At 37.9% G+C, this 24,660-nt stretch overlaps 2 protein-coding genes across 2 annotated transcripts in view; one reads left to right on the plus strand and one right to left on the minus strand.

Annotated features, from left to right (window-relative positions):
• The window catches only part of RALGPS2 (Ral GEF with PH domain and SH3 binding motif 2), a 113,681-nt gene that overhangs the window by 62,831 nt on the left and 26,190 nt on the right, over window positions 1-24,660 (plus strand). The window contains exons 9-11 of the mRNA XM_084291092.1: window positions 21,356-21,493; window positions 22,402-22,492; window positions 24,541-24,608. Of these exons, the coding sequence (XP_084147218.1) occupies window positions 21,356-21,493; window positions 22,402-22,492; window positions 24,541-24,608 (297 nt within the window). The remainder of the gene's footprint in view (window positions 1-21,355; window positions 21,494-22,401; window positions 22,493-24,540; window positions 24,609-24,660) is intronic.
• Window positions 1,525-12,050, minus strand: ANGPTL1 (angiopoietin like 1; the record flags this gene model as incomplete). Its single annotated transcript, XM_084290830.1, has 4 exons — window positions 11,216-12,050; window positions 5,995-6,188; window positions 2,756-3,026; window positions 1,525-1,712 (listed from the first exon to the last, which is right to left on the minus strand). Exons 1-4 carry the CDS (start codon window positions 12,039-12,041, stop codon window positions 1,525-1,527), a joined length of 1,479 nt encoding a protein of 492 aa, XP_084146956.1. The 5' UTR covers window positions 12,042-12,050.

Here is a 24,660-nt window from a genome sequence, read left to right on the forward strand (position 1 = left end):
TTAATTTAAACATAACGACAATATTAGTTTCTTCTATTAGTGTTTCTTAGGTTAAACAGGGACAAAGTTATTTAAGATTTTGAAGGAATACATGAAGTGCCAAACAAATGCATTGATTACAATTCAGAACATATTAATTTTGCGTGGTATCAGATTAAATTAGATAAACTGTATAGCTAATTACGGTTATTGAATCTCTTTGAGACTAAAATCTTCCTTCTTATTGTATAGACTCTAGTACCTAAAGTGAACATTTTGTTTCAGATTTTTGGAAGTATCTTTTATGGCATTTCTTAAAAGTTGGGAAAATTACATATTAATCCCAGTGGAAATAGATACCTAGAAGGCAAAAAATTTAATAGAGAATATCATAGTAGTACCTACAGAGGGGAAGAGGAAATATGTTGTAAGAGCAGTCCAAGTTTGGGGGTGGCAGGGAGAATACACTCGGAGCTAATTCCTAATCTATGTCAGCAGAAAGCTGTGTTGGAGGAAAACTTCTGTTAATATGCAGAGATGTGGTCCTGTAAACCACTGCATGTGGACATCTGTTCAGACCTCATCACTCCTAACTGGAGCAGGAGAGGGGTCTCCAAGTGTCAAGCCATGATTTTATTATCAGGACTTTTCATTTTGCCATCTAAGTTCAAAGTATCAAGAGATGTTTTTGTTTAAGTAGGATGTTTGAAAGGGGAAAGTTTAAAAAAAATAATAATAATAATAATAATAATAAAAAAATCAATCAGTTTGGTTGTCTTGAGTTTATCAACCACTTCATACAATTCATTTCTTTTTCTTACATGAGGAACACTTTGTAGGTATTCTACAGAAGGCAGGATATGCAGGTCTTAAGGAATTTTCTACACCATTAAGAAATTTTATATTTTATGTTTAATTAACCACTTCATTTTGAAATAATTATTGGTTGAAAAACCTCCCTTAGCTGGATAGCTAGAATGCCTTCAATTTTTTGGGTAGCTTCCTGGAGTAAATCTTAAACAGTAATGTGAAGTCAGATTTTCATTGAAAGTAATACCAACGTTTTTAAATAAATTGTTAAATAACTAATCGATTTTCACATTAAAGCAAGACAATGTCATTTCACATATTTACATTTAAGGGTTGAGCTGACCTGAAAAAGCATAAGCTTTTTAACTGAAAAAGCTTATATCTTGTCATTTTTCTGGATTTTTTTTTTTTTACCAGCCTTAATGACTGTTTGCATAAAGTATGTTGGACTTGAAAAAAGATAAATACGCTTTGCAAATGTGAACATTTGCTTTTGTGAATGTATGTTTAAAAAAAACACTGTCGTTTACAGTAGAAAAAGTTTCTGTGGGGGGGAAAAAAAGGGGAGGTGGGATGGGGAACGCAACTTGGGGAAAAGACAGGAAAATCATAGGCCTGCATTTTGCAGGGGCAGATTGTGCAAAATAATGATTTTAAAGTAATATTTTATTTTTCTGGAACTCAAGCGCTGAGAAGTTTATACTTGATTGCTTGAGCACTGTGGGATTTTCCTCCTCAGTCTATAGGTCTGATCATCATCTGAACTGCTTTCAAGGAGTAGGAACCTCCCCGGTACTCAGCCCAAAATATCCCATCCTGATACTTGCTCCTGTAGTGGCCACCTCTGTACCAGACGCCATTGAGATTCGAATGTGCGCACGCGTTGTACCACCAGCCGCCTTTGTGGAAATGAGCGCAGTTTCCTGTGGAGCAGAGAGAAATCATTAAACCTCAGTGTTCAAAGAGGAGAAATGCTAAAGATCAGCAAACACTTTCATGTTCTTATTCTTAGCGGGGACTTCTTGGCACTTCGTATTATGTTGTGGTCCTATCAGTTGCTGCTTCTACCTAAATCATGTGTTCTGTTCTAACACCTGTTGCTTAGAGGGAAGATTATTAACACAGTACTTAACAAGGCAGCTGAAAACTAAGGAGACCAACTCTCTTCAGAATACCAGTAATGCTTCTCTCTGAGCTAGCATTTAAAGCGCTCGGGTTATGTGCTGTTTAGAAATACTTCAGTGGAAGTAATGTGACGTGATGTGGTCCCAAGGAGCACTCAGGTCCACAGTTCCACAAAGCTGCTTGTAACTGATGCAATTACTCTTAGAGGCTTCTTCAAGGGCTTGCAATGTTTGTCTATCTTCACGGTTATTGACAGTTGAGGAAAAAGCGAAGAATTATTATTCAGTGGAGATGAATTATTACACTCTGCAACGTTTCTTTTACCACTAAGGCTTTAAGGGGAAGGTAGAGAGAGTAGAAAAGAAACAAAAATAACTGTTCTTCAGTAAGGAGAATAAAATTAAGTCATCTGCTCGTTTCTTATGTATCGGTACATGACTAAGCCTATTCCCAGATGCAGGTCTTTCTGTGCTGTTCAGAAGCTTTTGTTCATGGAGGTTGTTGTTTGATGACCCCCTCGCTACTCGCTGAGAGATCACCTGGGAAGGTACTCTGACTGCACAGAATCACAGGTAAATGACAAGGTTGTCATTGAGCTAACTGTAAAGCTTGCTCAAGTGTGTCTGCAGTGAGGATAATAGAATTGAAATTTCTGAACCGTGAAGTGGCTTGAGTGGGACCCTGTCAATGCAATTTGTAGTTTCTACCTATTTGAAGCATCTTTTAGTAGAATTGCTCTGTCAGAATTTGAGTACTTTATCTGTATTAATTCCTTCTTTAAAGGTGATATCACTAACGGGATTACTGTATTTGTTTTTCAAGTACATACCAGTTACCTTACCTGAATACATATCCCTGTCTCTGTCCAGTGTTGTAAACTGCTTTCCGTTGTGCCATATCATGGAATCGCCTGCGTTTCCTTGGTATGTTCCTAAGCGTAGCCTGTAGAACTCATTTTCGGGCTCCAAGCGGAAACTGCTGTATTCTGCATAGACCTTCTTATTGCTCCAGTCCTCTAATTCAATCAGTAGTCTGTAGTTATCCTGATTGGTAAGCATGTAAATGTTTTCTAGTCCCAGCCAGTATTCTCCATCAATGTTTCCAAATCCTTTCTGTATAGAAGATCAGAAGGTGATATTTGCTTAGTTTATCTTGGTCATCAAATTTTTTTCAGCATGAGTAGTATAAACCAACGGAACTGGGGTACTGTAACCATTTAAGCTTCAGAATGACTGCTTGACACATGCATTTAAATGCTTTATTTTGCTGCCTTTGGCCACTGATTCAATTGGACTGCTACAGCAACACGAGGTAGTACCAGAATCAGCAAAGGTAGCAAGATTGTCTGTTTTCTATGATCTCCTCTTCTCAAGATAAAGGGTGAGAGAACAGGAGCAGAAAAAACATTTTTGGCTAAGTTAAGGGATTTATAAAAATGTATGAACAATGAATTGTAATGGGGTATGTTTCTAGGTTGGAAAAGGTGATTATGGATCAACAATTTCAATTTTTCAGGTAACAAAATTTTTATTGCTTTTCTGTGCAGCTAGCATTGATTTTTAGTGTCAATTTTATCACGTAATTCATCTATACTCTCTGTTAGGCTCACTAGAAATGAAAACTAAAGACAATTTTCCTTTGAAATCACAAATTACCAGTTTGGTATCTGTGAAGTGATACTTCGTGCCTGTTGTCTCTTATCCCTGAGCGAACCAGTGGTGTTAGTGTTTGGAGCTGTAGTGAAGGAAGGTACATTCTCCCATCATAGCTACCTGTTAGGCTTCCTAGGTTCTGATGGTTTCCTATCCTCTTTCTCAGGTCACCGATTATATAGTTTATACCACTTGGAATCACTTTCTGGGGAAGTCTCTCTCCAGTAAAGAAATGTTCTAGGCCCCTACCTCAAGCTGCAGTTCTACGATTAAGTTGATGTAGGATCATACCACTGCCTAAAATGAAAGTGGTGCCCGTCTCCTGCAGGCTTGGGGTAGAGTGGCTGGAAAGCTGTGCAGAGGAAAAGGATCTGGGGGTGTTGGTCAATGCTCACCTGAACATAAGCCAGCAGTGTGCCCAGGTGACCAAGAAGGCCACCAGTGTCCTGTCTTATGTCAGGAATAGTGCAGCCAGCAGGGCCAGGCAGGTGGTCATCCCTCTGTACTCTGCTCTGGTGAAGGCCGCACCTCGAGTGCTGTGCTCAGCTTTGGGCCCCTCACTACAAGAAGCACATCGAGGCCCTGGAGCGTGTCCAGAGAAGGGCTACGAAGCTGGGTAAGGGCTTGGGACACAAGTCCTGTGAGGGGCGGCTGAGGGAACTGGGGGTGTTTGGGCTGGGGAAGAGGAGGCTCACGGGAGACCTCATTGCTCTCTGCAACTGCCTGAAAGGAAGGGGTGGGGAGCTGGGGGTCGGCCTCTTCTCACAGGTAACCAGTGATAGGACCAGAGGGAACGGCCTCAAGTTGTTCCAGGGGAGGTTCAGGTTGGAAATTAGAGAAATTTCTCCTCAGAAAGAGCGGTCAGGCATTGGGACGGGTTGCCCAGGGGAGGTGGTGGCGTCACCGTCCCTGGGGGTGTTTAAGGAAAAGTTGGACATGGTGTTTAAGTGAGAAATCACCTGGGAGCAAGTTTAATCAAGGTTGAGCTGCCATTACACGCCAGTTACAGACTTAATAAACTTCCATTGTATTATGTTTAAAATGTTAACAGCTACTTCATAAGAGATGCCATAACTACCCTATGGCATGTTGGGGTGGGGATGACACTCACCACTGTTCTGAGAAGTAAAGACATTGAATAACTGCTACAGAGGAATAATTAAGATTTGAATGATAAAATTCTACAAATGCAATGCAGAAAATGAAAATCCTCATAGTAATCTTAGGAATAATTAAGATTTGAATGATAAAATTCTACAAATGCAATGCAGAAAATGAAAATCCTCATAGTAATCTTATCATTTTCTTTGCATATACGATATCTTCAGAATATTCACTGAGTTAAACATGGCTTAGTTTTCTCTTCAATATTAACACATGAGAATTGCAGCTCAATTTAAAGCGAGCACAGTGTCACAGGGAAAAACTCTGTCCTGTATGGATGAAGTTAGGACAGTATTATAAGAAGATGTTCATATTTCTTGTCTAGCATGTAGTTATTCCAAAGCGACTTTTTTTTTTTTTTCCCTAGGTATTATGTTTTCTAGTGCATAATATCATGGTAATGTGTTTCCCTCATACCAGCCCTTACACGTTCAGGAGTTATCTAATGTAATCTTCAAGGTGTAGGTCGATTCCTTTTATCACAGCATGGTTTGGGTTGGAAGGGACCTTCAAGCCCACCCAGTTCCAGCTCCCAGCCATGGGCAGGGACACCTCCCACCAGCCCAGGCTGCCCCCAGCCCCATCCAGCCTGGCCTTGGGCACAGCCACGGATGGGGCAGCCACAGCTCCTCTGGGCAGCCTGTGCCAGGGCCTCACCACCCTCACAGTAAAGAATTTCCTCCTTATATCTAGTCTAAATATACCCTCTTTTAGTTTAAAACTCTTCTAGTTTAAATTCATTGCTAGGAATATTTTCAAGTTGAGGCCGTGATCCCACAAATCTATTATTGTGCCTAAATGAATAATTCTACTGGCTGTGATTGCTTACTCATAGGGGAGATGGTTAAGTTTTTTCAGTATTTATTATAGTTCTCTGTGTGTTAATAGAAAGCATGTGTTTAGTTAGGTCCTTGTAATAAATAACTTCCCAGTCACTGTCTAGGATAGCATGTCTCTCAGCCATTGTTGTTGTGTGTTACAAATGCAGGCTATTTCAGACTGTAAGTCAGTCAATACAAAGTTAAGTAATGCTTTCAGTGAAAGGGAACGTTCCCACTGAAATATAGCCCTCTCTGAGGAATGACCCTTCTGGATGATGAATTTCCTTTCTAACTTAAGCAACTAGCTATTTCCAACACTTAACTATATCATTCAGTAGAAACATTTGGAATGAAGAATTGTTTTGGAAACGTTAGTACTTTCTTGATAGCATAGTCACTGTCACGCCAAAATGAAGCTGCTGATTTTCAGAATTTGAGTTTACCTTGTAACTGTCCCAGTTCCTGAAAAAGTTGACAGAGCCATCTGTCCTCTTCTGAATAACTGCCCATCCTCCAGGGTCCAAGCTGTTCTCACACCATAGCTGCATCGGTTCATTACTGTTTTCAGGCTTAATCATATAAATCCCGCTGTTGGAATACCCAGCTTCTTTGGCTTGTTGGCAGTCTTTGAATGGACCTTTTTGAAAAGAAGTACAGTAAGCATTCAAGCTTGGTTATGGTGTGCATGTTGTTCGAGGATATTTGATATATTAGTGAAAGACTTAGACATAATGGAAAGTCAATAATTCAATTAAGGTAGAACTACTGTGAAACACAGTGTAAAAAGCTAACTCTGTGTATGTGTGTGTGAATATATATACGTGTATATATATATATACATCAATATCCTCTGTGTATATATATCTTAAATAACATCACTTTGCAAAACAGATAATGCACTTCAGTTACCAGCACCTGATTTTTATCTGTTTGTGTCGAAGATTTGTTCTCTGAGTCATGATGTTGAAGAAATGCAGGAATTATCGTTTTTATTAACTGTTTTCTCCTTTACCACTTAGACAGAAGTTAAATGACAGTTTGTTTCATTGCATTTGGGCACCCATTTGAAACTGGTCAAAGCTGAAAATCAAGAAAACGAGACACAAAACACACAAACCAAAATGAAGCCCCCCATGCTTGAACACACAGTGGTAGATAGCTTCTGTAAGAAATACTTACTCCCAGAGCCTACAGACGTGGAATTTAGGGATAGAGTGTTCTTATGCTGCATCGCTCTTTAACCTTTATATACTTACCTGGTTCCAGGAGCAGCCTGCTAATGGTAGGTAGGAGTCTGTGCAAGTTTCAAATTCTGTCCATGTGGGAAATATGTAGATGGATACTGAAGAAGAAAATATGCAAGTGGTGGCAAAGGGCTTTTGAGCAGCCAACAGGGCCCACATATGTGTTTTCAGGGTTATGATTATAAAGAACCGTGCAGTTGACAGTGCTGCTTGAAAGCTCTATTTTGGACTATATGAATACTGGTTTTACAAATACTACTTACAGAAGAGCATTTAGTAAGAAGCCAGCAGCTTAAATACTTCCAAAATCTTTAAAATCTTTGATTTGTCTAGTTTGTCTTTCAGTTTTTCAGTTTTAGGTAGTATTTTCATCTGCTTTTTTTTTTTTTTTTTTTTTTTTTTTTTTTAATGTCTGATGTGTATCATTATGTCAGTTGAGTTGATCAGAGACCAGCTATTTAGTAAAGAAAAGCAATGAAAAGCAGGATATGTTCTGATGCCTAGTAAGTGGCGGATGTCTTAAATGTATTTGAAAATTCAAATTCAGTTAATCTGAAAAGGAAATTACCTACTGCTTTCCTTATTTATTTATTTTTTTTTAAGGCTCAGTTTCTCAAATCTGCTTGGAAGTTCATAGAAAACCCTCATCATTCACAGAAGAAACTAATGTGCAAAGAAGCATAAAAGATTGCTGTTGAGGTTATTTTGTAATTAAAAGTAGAGGTTGAGTGGAAGTGACCTTCACTGCAGATTAATTTTCCATGACAAAAGCAAATTGAAAATCACTTTTTTTAAAAGTAAGTTTAAGGTAGTAGTTGCTAGATGCATAAGTTTGTAATTAGCAGGAAATCCGTAGAACATTTCATATTAATTAGCATGCAAAAAGTTTGTGTAATGAAGGTGACTTCTTGCAGCTTTTGGTTGTATTGGTGCTAGCAAGCATGCTGCAGACATTGAGCCATGGCTGGAAGTCCTGCTGCATATTGCTCTGTCAACATTTGATGTTTTTGTCATTCTTACAGTGCTTGCAATAATAGCTTGGGAAAGAAATAATGTAGCTTTGATATACTTGTGCTTTTTTTTTTTGCTCACTATTAAAGGGTCCGTGTAGATTGTGTACATTGCAGCGTTTGTACAGAGGGCTTCCTGGGCTAAGTTAGCCTCATTTCCTGTCCTTGATTACCTAAAGAAAATCTGGGATCTGTACAACTGAACATGGAGGTCATTCTAGAAGTATTACTGCCCAGCAATTATTGCATTAGAAGAAGTGTGAACAGAGAAGTAGGCTTTTAATAATTTTAATTAAACATTGAAAATAGCTCAATTAGATCTGTTAAGTGTTATTTCCTGTGATTTCTTCTAGAGGAGGTATTGAGGGCATACTTCTGCATGAGAGAACTGAGCAGATGTTTGGAGTGGTATTAAGTAGCTTTTGAGGCAGACAAAATTGTACTAGTCCAAGTTCTTGAAATTTAGCTGGCATTAAGGTCGCAGGATGTAATTTATCTGTTTTTTGATACTTAGATTTGTCTGTGGGCTTATCGGAAGTTAACGTTGCAATAGAGATGACAAACTTGTGCTTTTTTAGTATTAGGAAATCCAACAAATCCTGTAACTTTTGGTGTGTAGAAAAGTAAGTTTTATTACATCTAATTATTTTAAATTCCTAGTATTAGAACAGATCCATTTCTCAGCATTTGCACTGAACAAGATTTGCCAAGGTGTTGGTGTGAGGAGAGCCTCTCTGGCTAATGAAAAGAGTCATAACTGTTTAAAGTCTTGTTGCCTTTATAAATTCAGTTTGAAAATGTATTACCTGTGTAAGGAATAAATACTTCCTGCATATCTTCTGTAACAGTCTGTGTGCACTAAGCTGCTGGGACAAACTGACTTTTTGGTTATAGTTTTTAACTAATTATAAATTCTAAATAATCTGAGATGACTTGATCAATAATTTACTTCTAAATCAAGTTTTAGATTTATGATTTATTATGCATCATATTCAATTGTAAATTAAATGCTAGAGAGGGAAAGCATTGAAATACTTCTAGTTGGAATCTTAGTAAAATGCTGGCTGAATACTATTTTAAGGATGGCAAGTGTTATCTTGAACAGATAACATAAACCATGCTTGTGTAAGCTTCATGTGGAGGATTTTAGTCAGTAGTAAAGAATAAATCCTCCCCCACCCTCCAGAAAAAAACAGCACTGGACCTCTGCTTAAAAAACAAGTTGCATTGATATCTGAGATACATTAGCAGTTGAGTGGGTTGTGTGTGTAGATTTTTTGTAGCTTTGTTTAAAATTTTCTTACACTGTGGCAGTAAAATCTGGGGGAGATGGCTCCTACTGCAAGGATTTAGATAACTGTGGCAACTGTAATTCACAGGAACGTTCTTCTTCAATTTCTACAGCGATCTTAATGTAAATTATATATTTTTCATTTTGATCCCCACCAATTTAAAATGCGCACTGACCTTTTTGTAAAATTTGTGTGTGTGCAAGTATTTGTTTACTATGACTTCTTCAAATACAGTTGGAAAAAGCTCCTGATTTTTTTTTTGTCTGGTTGCTTATTCTGTCATAATTGTGTCTTTTTCAGTCCTGTTTTGGACATCCTAATACATTATAAACAGTCATGATCTTTTAACTGGAAATTTCACTTTTCTGTGGCAGAGGGAATCTTGCTTCTCTACACCATTAAATATGCTTACCTTCATTTCAAACCAAAGTGATAATAACTAGGCAATGTGTTGCAGGTTGGTTTTGATGATTGATGGTCTACCAGCTGTAGCAACTCTCAACCCTCATTTTCCCTAAGATACTGCAAGAAGCACTTAAGCTTCAAACTCAAGACAAATATTGAGTAAAAAAGTTGAATAACTTGAAACAAGTTTCCTAAGATTCCTTTTGTGTTCGCTTGGAAAAATGGGTTCAAACTCGGAAGGGATAAAGGGGTTGGTGAAAACACTTGGCAGATGGTTTAGAGAAAAATATTTAGTGCTATTGCTTCATTTTTATATGTACATCAGGCGTATAATGAGACAGAAAAACATGCATTAAAAAAAAACAAAACAAAATAAAAAACAACTTTGAAGCATGGGCTTTCTTGGAAGCAGGAAATCGCTTTTTTTTTTTTTTTTTTTTTTTTTTTATAATTATGCTTTTGCTGTCTGACCGGACGTTAATGCTTTTATATTAGCTGTTTCCTTTGTGTCATGATGTGTGACTTAAATTCTCGTGACATCTGGCATTTTCATTGGGATTGTGCCTGAACGTTCTGCAGACCCTGAATAAAAATAGTTGTTCGCTACAACTCAGCAGCAGCTAGTTGTTTGTAATGTTGTGGAACAGTCGCAAATAAATGTTTGCCTTCATCTTAGGAACCAAGCTGAATTTCCAACTGTGACTAAAGGCAATTTAAAAGGGGGGAGGGAAGAGGAGAAACAACCCTTTTGCTATGCAAGCTAGTGGAAGTCAGGAACAAGAGCTGGTATGGATGTCTGAGTATAATGTAGCTTATTTTTGTGAGTCCTTTTTTTTTTTTTTTTTTTTCTCCTTAAAAAGTTTTAATAAAGTAAGAGTTGTGGCAGAATTCAGGGCATCTCAGCAGTAGTTAATTTTCCTTTCACTACTTTTGTTTATAGTGATAAATGAATTTGTGTAATGGCCTAAAGAATGTAATGTATGAAGGTGCGATACAGCCCCTTAATGTATTTTCATAATATTTATGGTATTAATTTAACTTGACATCCCCTACTGACATCAGATTGCTGGGAATGTAGTTACTCATTTTAAATTTTCAAAGTTGAATGCATCTAATTAGACCCAGCCTTCGTTCAATTATCCTTTCAGACTTATCTCTAGAATATTTCAGCCAGAGTCATTCCTCATTCCACCGCTGTGTTGGTGGATTTAGAAGCTCATTTTAAAGCAGTTCAGAATTTAAGGAGTAAAATTCTTCTAAGAGGGAGTGACTTCTGGCAAATGTATATGTGTAACTATACAGGACAACTGCTTAAAATTTTGTCTACTTAAGATCAATCATCTTTTCTGACATTCACTGTTTCTAGTTACCGTTACATGTAACTAGTAGGAATCTTCAAAGAGAGTGGTAAATGCTAGAAAGCATATACTAAAAATGAATTTTCATTCCATCTGAATGAATTTTTCATTTCAACCCAGTTGGAGACGCAAGCCCCAAGACTTTGTGACTCAAAGGCGTTAATTCTTCAGATTGAATTTCTGAGTATCAGCTATTTCAACAAATTCATCTTCTGCAGCTATCGCTTAAAATCACAATCGGCAGGAAGGACTAGCTATACCAGGTACCTTTAATTTTTCTTTCCAGTTCTATAGTCAGGACAGTTTCCCTCTGAAGCGGAGAAATCTCAGGTTAGATAAACGATAGGTAACTCACCTTCGTTAATTAAAGCCAGCGGTGGTACTCTGAAAGGACTCTTTGTAGGCGAAGTAGCTGGATCAGGCGGTGGTCTTACATCTCGGTCTCGAGGGTAACCCGGGTCTCGCTGTATCTCGTTACCTCCCAGAAGAACGGGGGTGTATGGCTGACTGTTGGGAATGTGCTGGGGCACCACCTGGACAAGCGGTGGAGACCCATGGGTGTCCTGCCGTGAGAAGATTCTCAAGCACTGCTCTTCCAGGAGGGAGATAATCACAGACTGATTATTTACAAGATCGGTCAGTGCTGCGTATTTGACTTCAAGCTCCTTGTATTTTGTTGCCATCTTCAACATTTCTGTTGTAACATTAAGGACTTTGTTTTCCAGTTGGGAAAGTTCAAGAGAGTTATCACGCTTTCGAATTATCTCATGCAAGAGTTGCATATAGAGTTGAGTGACCCGAGAGTTCATATTACGGCTTTCCTTCCTCAGTAACTTGACTTCATTCACGATGTTTCCATCCACATCCACCACCAACTGCAAGATGTCAATCTCCCGCTTTTGCTTGGACAGCACATCCTTCAAGTTCTCTATGTCCATTCTTGTGACTTCATCTTTTCTGTTACCAGTGCCTGGTTCGTTAGTATTCACACAAATTGGCCCTGTGATCTTTTGTTCAGGGACCAGGAAGGTGTAACCACATTTCTTTCCTTCCTCTCCACTGTCTGCTGAACGAGGATGCCTCCGTTGGGATGTCTTATTGAGCGTTGATTGTTCGGTACAGCGCCCGATAGACAGCAGTAGGAACAACAACACACCCAAAGTCCATTTAAATATCTTCATTCTGAAGCAGGTATGATGACCTTCAGAAGACTGTTGAACATATGGAAGATAAAATAATTAGAGCTCTAATGAAGGCAGCTGTAACTGAAGCAGGTGTAGTGCTTCAGTTGCCTAAACTGATGAGTTTTGCCATGCTTATGCGCATGTAAGCAAACATTTGAAATCTTCAGGTTAGGTTACATTAGGTTAGTTTCTACTCCCTACGAATAAAGGACAAGCTTATAGGCCATACATGGTGCTTGCAGGATATAGTCAGAAGAGGGAAGTAGGGAGGCAGTGCTTATTTTTCAAAAACTTTAATATACATAAATTTTGGACTTGTACAATTGTACATTTTTCTGCTCTTTTGTTAGGTTCATGTGTTTACCTGTAGGCATATACTTTTTAAATATTTTATACATACTTATGTATATGCACATGCTTTTCAAGTTTATGTACACACAAACATGGTAGACTTGAAAAGTATATGTAAAATACACACGTGCACCCTGCTATAACACTACTTTTGAGCATTAATGTTAGGTAGGGTATGAGCTAAACATAGTTGTATTTAATGTTGATGAAAATTACATATTCGAGCAACTTCAAATTCATAAGGAAAGCCTGTAGCATGGTTTGAACTGCGCTTGTGCATCCCTATTTAGCTATTTTTTAATGTATTTATCCTAATAACACTGAAGTGTTGGGTGTTTTATCAATCTAAATACCACACTGAAGTGTTTCATTCACATGCTAAGAAAATAACGTATTTCTTTTAACTCGGTTTAAATAACTAAAATGCAATGATAAAAAAACAGAAATAGTTTGAGAGTCATTTTTCACTTTGATTTCAAGTATTTGAAGTGATTAACAAAGGTAGTACTAAAGTTAGGGGGAAAACCACCTCCTATTACATGTTTAATTTGGCTTGTCAAGTAGATCGCTCTTCCCTCTGATGCCAGCTGCTGATCTGGCTTTCCTTTGCAGTCTAATGTTAGAAGCTGTACAAGGCCTGGTGCAGTGGCCTTTGTGTGGTTGCAGAGAAGAATAAAATAGACCCAGAGAAAGCTAGTAATTTTCGTATTGTTCCTGCCAAATCAAGTTTAAGTGCATTTGCAATCCTGAAACAGTTACCCTGATGGAAGAGAGGATGAGTACTGCTTCCTTAACCTTCAGCTTTACAAATGGTAAGATGGCTTTGATGCTAGGTCCACATTCTGGTGTTGGCTTTAATATTATTGCTGCAAGTGACATCTGTTCAGAGTAAATCTATCAAGTCTTTATTTTTTGCCTCTGTTAAGATCAGTGGATGCAAATTTCACAAGATTCCATATGCAATCAGGAATTATTTCTAGGTTTCTTTAGCAAATAGTTTATTGTTGCCTAGAAATAAACTTTATTTTGTTGGCAGTTGTATTACAAGCTCTGCTGTAGAGAAGAAAATATTTGCATTTTGAAAATCATTGATTGCTTTACAATATGGAAAGCAATACAGTTTACAAAATGGAAGGAATACATAAAAGCTTGAGAATATTTATATTTAAATATTTGTTTCTGTATATTTCACTCTTAAGATGTAGTAATGAGTGTTTGGGTATACGGACTGTTACTTTCTTTACAGAAATAGAATTCGGTTAAAAGTTTCGTTACTCTTTTTCAGCTGAAGGTATACCTTCTATTAAAAAAGGGAAAAGTATTGCTTTTCTCAGGGGCTAGCTGTATATTTTTCTTTGGTAATTTCAGACTTTAAAATATTAATCGCTTAGGCAGTGCTCAGAGTTGGAAGTTCATTAGGTTAAATTTTCTCATGAATCATGGTAAAAACCTGGGCAATAAGTCTGTGTGTGGTGTTTAACTTGAGAAGGATGAGTTGAACTAAATGTCCAAAGTTTGACACCTCTGCAAGGTCCCTTAAATTATTTTTCAATGTTTTAAGTTCAGAAGCAGGAAAGGTGACTTCATGGCACATAAAGAATGAAACTGTATATCACTATTCTACTATTTCTTTTCACAATATATAGTGGCTACTTCATAGCCCAAAAAGGTGAGTAACAGTTTAGACCGTGGCAGGTTTTTTTTAAGACCCTATACAGTTACTAAAATAATCAGTGGCTGGGGGGTGGAGGGGAGGAGGCAATATATTTTTCCCCTGAAACACATTAAACCTGAAGTGAATATTTAAAAAATAAACAAACGTTTTGCAGTGCAGCCCCCCAGCTGACCAGGTATGCTGTAGCAGTTTGCTTTCCACATATCTTTTAAGCATTAAGTTTGGTTTGAGTATGTATTGGATAGAAGTAGAACTTCTTTGTCAATACCTGTGCTGTCAGGCCATAAAATCAATGAAATGGACTAATGTGGCATAACCAAATGCAACAGCTGCACAAGGTTATGCCTTAAAACTTGTAAGTAATTGAAATATCTTGAAATCAACTGACTCATTCAGATAAGCAGAGATGAGCAGCTTCTGAAGACCTACCTGGGCAGGTAACATATGTGCTTCCATGGAAATCTTGGTATTGAAAAAAATCAAGTGTTTTAAGGTGTTGCTTGGGGTGTTTGAGCAGCGTAATGCTGAACTTCTTATACAAGAATTGGTTCTGTGTAAGATATTTACCTGGAGTTTTAATCATCTTAGAAGGAAATGAAAATACTGTTTCAGAAATTTCCTGATGTTCTGGGCAAGCAGCTTAAAAAAATATCAACTGCTTATTCAGAATATCCCCAAATGATGGCCTAATATGTAAGACTTTAAAATGACAAATATTAGAGTTGGGAAGTAGTTGGAGGTTTTTCTTTAATTAGCTGCCTTATGTCACAGGTTCCCAGTTTAGATTTTTAGGTCGTGTCATAACTGCTAAGAGATAAAGTAGCTGAGGCTCAGAGACTTAAAGGCTTTCTGCAAGTCTAGAGTTGCTTGTGTTGGTGAAATACCCCTGAAAAGCAAACCTTGAAAAGTAAGCAAGAGAGATGGTGATTACAGATGCTATCACTTTAAAATGTGTTATTTAACTCTGTATGAGCTGTCATGTTTTTGAAATTAGAATAGACTGTCACTTTGTCATGTTTGTGGGCTGAGCAGTTTTGTGTCAGATTTCTGAAGTGGCCTTGACTGTGTCCTAGTGTGCTGATGTTCTTCTGCAGATGCAGTAGACAAACACGTAGAACTACTCAGCAATGCAGCCTTCATAATCATCTTGTTGGAAATGTTCAAAATTGTGGATAGGGTTTCAGTACCATTTTAAGTTTAATGCTGTTCCTTTGTTTCTTTTCTAGACTGATTCCCATAAATGAAAGTCTTATTTCCAAAATTAGTTTTTATTACTTGAAAAATTGCTAAAAGGAACAAAATTCCAATTTAATAGAGCAAAGTAATGTAGTGGCTACTATTTTTAATTTTTACAGAGAAATTACAAGAACGTGGGCTGTGTTAGCTAAAAATATTGTATTGCTTATAAACATTAGAGTTGCAGGGATGGGGAAGTGTGAAAGCTAATATATATTTGACTTTAAAAAAATATATATATATATCTGCACAGCAAACTATTTGTTCTCTGTTGAACTGCTTTGAATTTCATGTCCAATGGGAAATGAAATTTGGAGACCCACAGCACAAATTAGAAAATCTGTTCTTTCAGAGCTGATGAAGATCACTTATCCTTGGGCAATGTAGGTTGCTCTGACTGAATGTAAGGGAAGTATTGCAGGTAAATATGTATGGAAAGCATGGTGCTGTACATATCTTTATCCAGAAGATCTGTCAAAAGGATATGGTCAGATGATAAATACCGCACGTGCCCTTTTTCATAAGCCTCCATTTATCATCACATACAACAGGAAGAAAAGCGGCCAGTTGTTTTTGTTTTGTTTTTGAGAAATTAAGCGATAATGGTGAAAGGGAAGGTCCTGTGAATGTAACAGCAGTTAATCAGGGAGCTCTACTATTGATGTTAGGTGTACTTCTTTTTATGTTAAGCATTATCTAAGCAGCTAAAATAATTAAAGCTATTTATATCCACATAAATAAGCACAGCCTTTGTGTGGTTTTTAGTTTAGAAGTGGGTTCATAGCATTACAAGTCGTATTGCTGTGAGGAAAACACTATAGAAGAAGCGTTCACGTGGATTTCTGATATATGTGTATTTTTGTAAATTAATTTTCCCTGTATAAACAAGTGCTTCTCCACTAAGTCATTCTGCCTTTGGTGGAATAACGGGATTGCTTTCAGTTGTGTTGACTGCAATCCAGGAACAATACATTGTTGGGTTTTGTTTGTCAGATATATAACATATTGATTTGCAGAGTTCTACTGTTAGATGAACCGGAATCTGATCCCTTTCAGAAAAGGCCATCTAAAAATATTCAGGTGGTTTTGAAGCAGTTGCTGCCAGTGTGTCATTCTACAAATGATAGACTCTTAGAAATGCTCTGCAGAAGAGGTTTGCAAACTTTGTCATACAAGATACTCAAAACACAGTACAATATCATAATATTTCTAGCTTTTTGGTGAATTTTTTTAATGTGAGGATTCCCTTCCATTTGTAAATGCATACCAGTAACATTTTGTGAGAGCATTTTAAAAAGCAGGTACAATAGACTGGTGCATTTTGTGTTTGTAGATGTGTTACTTGGGGCCTCCAGGGTTCTCTGTGGAACAGATACGGAAGGCATCAATCATCTAGCGCAGTTTGCTGAAGGAACTTGGGCTTCATTCATCGCTGTATAAATTGCAAGGACCAGACTAATAGGGCATGTTATGAACAGCCAGTTGAGCCCAGTAAAACAATAATTAAAACCTGATAATAGCCATGTAGTTACTGGCCAAAGTTTACACGGCATATTTTTCCATCGTGTATGAGAGCATTCTAGCGGCAACACCATAATATTAGCATTATTTGTTCAAAATTAAGCATTTCAAAATTTCAACTCTAAAGTTGGAAGACAGCAAAGGAGAAGGAGTTAAAATCTTGCATGTTGCCATTTTATTGCTTTAAAGTTATTGACTCAGCTGTTTTCATTTGGAAAAGATTTAGGAATTGTTCGAAGTAATGTAAATCAAAAGCTTGGGGAATAATGAATGAATGGAGACTGGCGTCCAAAGCACATAATGTAGATTTCAAATGTTTTTGTTGTCGTTACTTAGGTTGTTCCCTTTAATGTGTAAGAAGCACAAAAGAATAGTAAGAAAAAGGGCTTAAGAACTTGGAAAGGATCCATCTTTCTGTTTGTCAAGACTGCTTCAGACTTTTTCATTCCATAGCTCCTAAATTTTATTTTTTTCCATAACACTTTGTCTCTTCTTTTAGAGTCACCCTCTTCGTTCTCTCCTATTGTGCCAGACATTGCTGAGAGTTTAATATGAACACGTAACTTAAATGCTTTTCCATTGTCCTGGATTATTTACTGTACTCTCATTACAAAGTCAGTATGAAGAAAGGCAAGAAATATAAAATTGGTTTAACAAGTTCTTTTTTCTTCCATACCTTCATCCTGGGTTTGTGAAAGCAGTTGTGTTTTAATCATTGACTTTGAAACTGTGTCTTTCCCCCTCTCCCACCACCCCCATAGAACTGTAACAAAACCCTCTCCTTTCCACTTATTTTCCACTGTTGCCTTGCATGTTGCATTTCATTTTTATGAAACTATTTGGAAACAAATTACTGCTAAATTAAGTTACAGTTAACTTCTCTCTCATTCCACGAACCTTTCAAGGAAGGGGTTAGTGTCCATTACAGCAATTTCTTTGGATTTTCATTTCCATAATTGTTTGTGCTGCAGACTTAATTATTTTCTGAAGCACTGTATGGCTCAAGTTTCTTGGTTGATTGTACAACTCAGACTACTTCTACTACTCAGGAGTAACATAATTAAAACTTTAGTTGAAAAGGTTATTGCTACTTAGAGATGTGCACTGGTTTACTAGTTATTTTACAGTACTTTTATTGAGGTGTCCATTTTCTAGTAATGCTAGGTCTGTGCATTAGTGCTGGGCAAAATCGAGCTTCCCTAAAGTCGATAGAAACTTTGGCTTTTGCTTTCTCATGGGATCTGAATTTCCCATTAATATGTTCACAATATCTAAATTACATGCTTAACAAAGAATCTGGTAGCACTGATTTTCTGTAACTTTATAGAACATAAAATTTACAGAAGATTTACAGCTAAGCGACTGAAACTTCCAACTGGAATGAGTTAGGCAGAGTGCTTTTTAATTCTTTCCAAGTTTCCAAAGTCTACCGAATGCCACAAAAGCGAGTTTTATATTTTAGCTGTCAAACCGTTCTCAGGCTGAGAGATCTGTTTGTTCACAATTGTATGTGGATGGTAGATGCATGTACAATTCACAAATAGCTCAAAATTAGACTTACAAGAAAGAATAACATTAAAACTTACCAAGGGGGGGGTGGGGGGGATCTTGCAGCTGTTTTGCTTCTGTGGTAGATGGAGAATCCAGAGGCCAAGTCGCGTTGTCTCTGTGTTACCCGATGTTGTGGATTGTTAATCTGCAGTTGGAGTTGAAAACTGCTTTTGTCTTTCTCTGTTAGATCCAAGCTGTACTGAGGAATTGGGTTTCTCCATGCGATGACTGAGCTATTTAAATCATTTAAAAATAATAACGAGGGGGGGGAAAAAAGTTCCAGTATGTTTTATTCCAGAAAAAAAAAAGAAAGCAATGCCTCTTTGAAACTGCAGTGTTTTACTCTCACATGCAGAAGTGCACTAACCAGCTACAGCTGACCCAGATTCCATATACATCACATTTGGACAGTTTTTTTAAACAAACACACACCAGACGTAGCCGTTCAGCCCACCTATGATGTCACCGCCAACACACGGAAAGCAGAAGAAACTCCTCCTTCGGATTTCCTATCCGTACCCTCCAGAAAAGGGAGGGGGTAGGGAGGCCAAGGAGTCCTGAACAAGGGCAGATTGTTTGCCAGCCGAAGGGAGGGTACCATATGGCAACAGACTGTGCAAGAGTTCAGCAGGCAATTACAAATCAAACATTTTTACTACGCTGCCTAAAGATGCCTTTCAAGTTATTACAGTGCTGGGCTTCATTTAGAAGAAAGATTCTTTCAGGCTGATAAAACTCAATTTGTGTTGCTGGGAATAAAAGGGGCAGCCTGGCTGGATACAACAGGAAAAATGAACCATTTATAGGCCGGGAGAATGTTCAACAGAACGTTGCATTCAATTCTTGACGTTCACTTAATAGGAAACAGTTCGAGTTGTTAAACGCATGAAGTCTCTGCTGCATGTGGAAAACGTTAAAGTTGTGTGGGATGGTTTTGGGTAGGTATCAGAATATTTGATAACATCTGATGAGCGTTAGAAGTAGCAAAAGCTGCAGAGGTGATGCCCTGCGAGGAGCGCAGAACGCAGTTGTGTCGAGCTGGGCAGCACTTGTGTGCATTCACTTCACTTTTAGTGATCTCTCTGGTTCCTTCACAAAGAACACACCGGTTCCTTTTGCAAGAACTACCTTTGTATGCTTTCAGAACTGCTTTAGACTTTATAAAAATGCATCAAATAATCTTAGGGGATAGCTCTCTATGGAAGAGCTCTTGGTGTAGCTGAAAGAAAAATCCATGCTTGATGGGACAAGTCACTCAGAAAGATTGGGTTGTAAAATCATGGGTAACACCGCAGGTGCTTCTCACAGTGAATCTCTTCAATCAATAAGCATGATTTACTGCTTTCCATGGAGGATCAAGCAGGTTTGGGATTTTTAAGGCCCATGTGGACACTGCTGAGCAAAGCCAAGTTCAGGATGGCTTACGCAGACTAGGTAGCATTGCAATAGGAATGTATGTGATCTTTCTGATCATTCTTTCTATCTTTTAATAAGCTGATTTGAGCAGAATAGAAAATAGAGAATTTTAGTAGTAGATCAGGTCATGTGTAATACCTTTTTATTCACTTTTTTATATTCCACCTTTCAACCACAAGTATTTTAATTTGTTTCTGTGTGTGTGCGCGCACACGCGCGTGTGTGTGTTGATTTTGGAGGGATGCCCAGAGTTTCCCAGCTCACGCTGAGGACTGTGCTGGTGAGGTGCTACACAAACACAACTGCTGCTCTGGTGAGCTTGTATTAATAGTCTTCCACCTGTAAAGCCACACTTCTTGTTATGATTCTGCTTATACAAGGCTGAGTGTGAAGCAAAATATACTTTCAGAAATTCCCTAATACTGAAACAAGTTTCTTGACAATATTATTTAAGTTTGGATATTAGATTTTAGATATTAGTAGGGTCTCTGTGTTGTGGAAGATGCAGAAGAGCAGTTGCTTTTTCATGGTAGGGTTAGTTGGTCTGGATGTTTCATTTAATTGAAACAAGAACGATTAGAATTTGGGTGAAGTTCTAGAAACCAAGTTTTATTTAGAATTAAAATAAGCAGTTTATAACATTAATATGTAAGGAGAAGGGTTTTCCTCTCTGCATTATTAAGGGTTTGAAAGAACAGTAAGATTACGGTGCTGGTGTAAAGAAGAAAGTCAGCAGAAGCCCTGGAGACCTAAAAACATGTCTGTTGGGTTTCAGCAGTTACAGCTAGCAGAAGCTGCAGAATTCACGCTGCATTTCAGTGTGCGTGCACTTCTTGCCTAGTTATCCTTTCCCAGTTATCTTTGAGTTTGAGTTTCTACTCAGGTTGAAGTTGCAGATATGTTTTTTCCTTCTGTTATATTTTTCTTTTTTTGCTGAATTGGAGGAATGAAATAGTAGATTGCCTAAAATCATTAGTAATTTTGATCATGTATTTTAGTTCTGCGTGTTCACTATGCTCCCATTTGTCAAGGGAACAAATAGTTGGTAGTATGGCAGATTAGGTTCATGAGTACTTCTGCTTGCTGTTGTAACTATTTCTAAATGTAGAACTGTTAAAGACACTGTCCCTGGTGAAGACAGTCAGTTAATACATGCCTGGTGTGATGCAGGAGAAAAGGATGCTCTCTGTGTCCCATTGTGACTTGCTGTCCAGGGTGGCACGGAAAATTAGCTGTGCTTACACATGGCATCTGCAAATACAGCTGAGGTAAGACTAACAGAAGTAAGGATTAGTGATGGAGGGAAGTGCAAATTCCACCCAAGACAAGGGTGATGTACTTCCATGACAGTTCAAGCTCTATTACTGTTTTGCTTTGAGGTTTGAAGGCTTTCACAGATCTTGATGAAATGATTTCTCAGGCACAGCCAAAATAATATATTGAGGCAATGCTGTTGTCAGTTTCTTTGCACACTAGGAAATGAAAGTAAAATATTCTTGATGATTTTTTTTTTTGGTAAGTGTGAGACACTAAAGAAATTTTTCATTCTGGTCTTACCCAGGTATTTATCTGTCAGACTTGACGTATATTGATTCTGCATACCCATCAACAGGGAGCATCCTGGAAAGTGAGCAAAGAACAAATTTAATGAACAACATCCTCCGAATTATCTCAGATTTACAGCAGTCGTGCGAATATGGTAAGCTAGTGTGCAAATATTTCACCATTAAAGAGCAATGTTAAAAGTTTCAATACTTGTCTTTCATAATACTGTGCAAGCAAGGCCCAACCAACTTGTGTCTTTATGACTCTCCCATACCTTCGCAGTGCAAAACTGTTCTAGAAGTTTATTCTGACATTGTTGGTTGTGATAGAGCATCGACATGAAGAGAAAATATAAAATTCCCTTTTTCTTGCATTTTTGCAATACATATTTTTTGAAGAAAAATGTGGAATACGTTGTATTTAATAGTAGTTTTGCTAGCACATTGTAAACTTGAATCTGTCTTCCATAACTTTGTGACAATGAATTATAAAAGTAGTAGGATTGTTTTCAGAAAAGTTCTTTTACTGGAGATAATAAAGTGTGTACAACTTGTCTTTTGGACTTTATAGTGCTGTTCATAGATCAGATAATGTATTCTTTCTTCAAAGGTGGTCTCCTTTACAGTCCTTCTCTTCAATTTCTAGTAAAGTTGTAAGGCTGCGTTTATGATGGCAGAATATGATATTAGCACAGGATTTTGGCTCCACTGAAAGCTCAGTATAATGAGAATGTGAGCTGTGATGTTCTCATATGCAGTCCTATAGGTTTGGGACTTCACTTTGGCTAGGGGTTCTCTGTGGCTTTTCCCTTCAACATACTCTGATAAGCAGAGCATCTCAGAGTGCTCTATGGAGAAACATACCTGGCTTTACTTATGTGGGGAATATCAGCTCAATGCATGAGAATTTGTATGAAGGACAACATTTCAACAGCAGTAGGGTTTGTAGTTTGTACCTCTCTCCCATAAAAAGGCAAGGGATCTGATTCTGTTTAAATAATTTCTGGAAAATAACTTTGCTTAATGAACGGTACAGTGATAATGAATGTCATCTGTTCTCCAGATATTCCTCTGTTGCCTCATGTCCAAAAATATCTAAACTCAGTTCAGTACATAGAAGAACTACAAAAGTTTGTAGAAGATGACAATTACAAGTAAGTATGAAATGATGTGACTGACTGTAATTAATGACAAAATAACTTCATAACACAAAGCACGTCACTTTTAAGATTCTGCTTACAGCAAGCAATTGTGTCTCCAGTGCATCTGTTGAAAGTGGGAGAGTTACAGCAGGGAGGGTCCTTTGCTAAGATAAATTAATTTTCAGCATGCTGGATGGCACATTGTCTTCCTTTTGTGTATTTGATTTAATCTGCAGACCCCTCTGAGTGTTCTCCAGTGGAGACTCCATTCTTGTGTCTCACATGCAACACTCTTTCAAGGGATTTATCTTACTGACTGAACAGAATGGAGCTAGGCTGTCATTTTTCGTCAGAATAAAGTCATCTGTGTGCAGTCCCAAGTTCTTACTGAAGGGTTTAACTTTTATAAATCCTCATTTTATATTTCTATCCTTGGATTAGGTTATGCAGCGTAAAACAAACACTTGGTTTTTGACAAGTGAGATGTTATACATCTGTCCCTTCCAAAGTATACCACCCCGAGCAGAGGCTTTTATTCCTTAATGAAAAGATTATTGCTGTATTAAGTGATTTGGCGTCCAGCAAAATGGGAGGATGGAAGTCTCTGGCAAGAGATGAGAATAAGCTCCAGGGAGAGGAAGCAACCTAAAGCAGATCTGTTGCATATGAAGAAAGTTTCTGTTTAGTGCTGGCTCATCTGCTTGAGGAGGTTCCCTGCCCATTCCCATCCTGCCTGCCCGGGACGTTTGTCACCTGAGTTGTATAGAAATTGGTTGGCTGTGTTCTAACGGTGTGAGGGGTATGTATGCTAAGGGGGCAGGTTATCACAAAATAAAGCTTTGTGGTCAAGCATTTGAAGGAAAAAAGTTTAACTGCAGTGTCTGGTTCTTGCTTTCATGGATCCCCCACCCCACCTTCCTTCTTCCCTAGGCAGGAATCTTGTACTGGTGGGAACGTTATTGCTGAAGGAACTACAGCCTCTTCAGCCTATACAACCCAAGCTTGGATAGCAGGGATACAGAGACAATTACAAGTAGTGCAGAAGCAGGACTGCTATTCAGAAAGTCTCTTTTTACACCCACATGCTATATCAGTCTCCAAAGTAATTTCTGCTGTAGGAGAAGAGTGTATTTTGAAGAGTCACTTATAGTAAAAGTGGCTATTCTTTGTGTTCCGTGGTGTCTGCTAAAAGGCTGAAGTTAGAGAACAGTCATTGTGAATTGAGTATGTTTTTTCTTGCTGAAGGATTTTATTTAAGAAAATTGAACTTTAAAAATGTAATGAATTGTTGCTAAACTGTCTAGTGATGAGGAGAGGAGCCGTCAAACTTATTCTCCCCAAAATTAAACAGTAGGCTTTCCCAAGCCTGCTAATCTCAAAAGTTCTATATGCAAATTGTGCAAGTGAGATGTTTGATCGTTCTGGAGTTCTGGACTCTGCCCCCTTTACAGTACTACTGGAAACAGCATTTTAAAGTGCCTGCTTTAGAAAAAGCTTGAATTATTGATGCAGTCAAGTTGATAATGTATATTCCAAAATGCCTGAGAATGATTTTGGCTTTTATAATAGTAAAGGCAAATGGCTTGTCCCACTATTGGAAAAAAATCAGCATATGAAGTGTAGTGAGTCTAAATGCTTTATGCCAGATGAGGGGCAATGGCACAGTTCCCTGCTGCAGAAGATGTTGCAGTGCTTTGCTGTAGTCAAGGTTTTGCTGTTGTCTGTGAACCTTCTTCAGCATGGTATTGCAAGCGTGTCCTGGTCTGTATGAGCCAAAGCAATAGGTTAAATTACTACACTGTGCCCTAGCACGTCATTTTCTGACTGCGGAGTGTTGCTGCAATAGTGTTTTTCCACCTAAACAAAGAAATGTTTGCAAATAATGTGTGCTAAATATAACATGCAAGATTTTATTAAGGTCACAGTGTTGCAATTACAAAACAAGAAGTTTTCTGTTGTAAACTTAGTATGTGTTTTGTTTGTTTGTGTGTGCATTTGTCAACACCTTCTTTTTGCATGTTTCTATTTCCTGACAAATTTTTGATGCTTCTTTAATGCAGGCTTTCATTAAAGATAGAACCAGGGACCAGCACCCCCCACTCTGCTGCTTCCAGAGAAGATTTAGTAGGTAAGTGCGTAATAAATGTGAGAAGAATTTAGGTTGCCAAACATATTTTTGA

Source organism: Netta rufina, assembly GCF_964035555.1.
Source record: "Netta rufina genome assembly, chromosome: 8".
Classification (NCBI taxonomy): domain Eukaryota; kingdom Metazoa; phylum Chordata; class Aves; order Anseriformes; family Anatidae; genus Netta; species Netta rufina.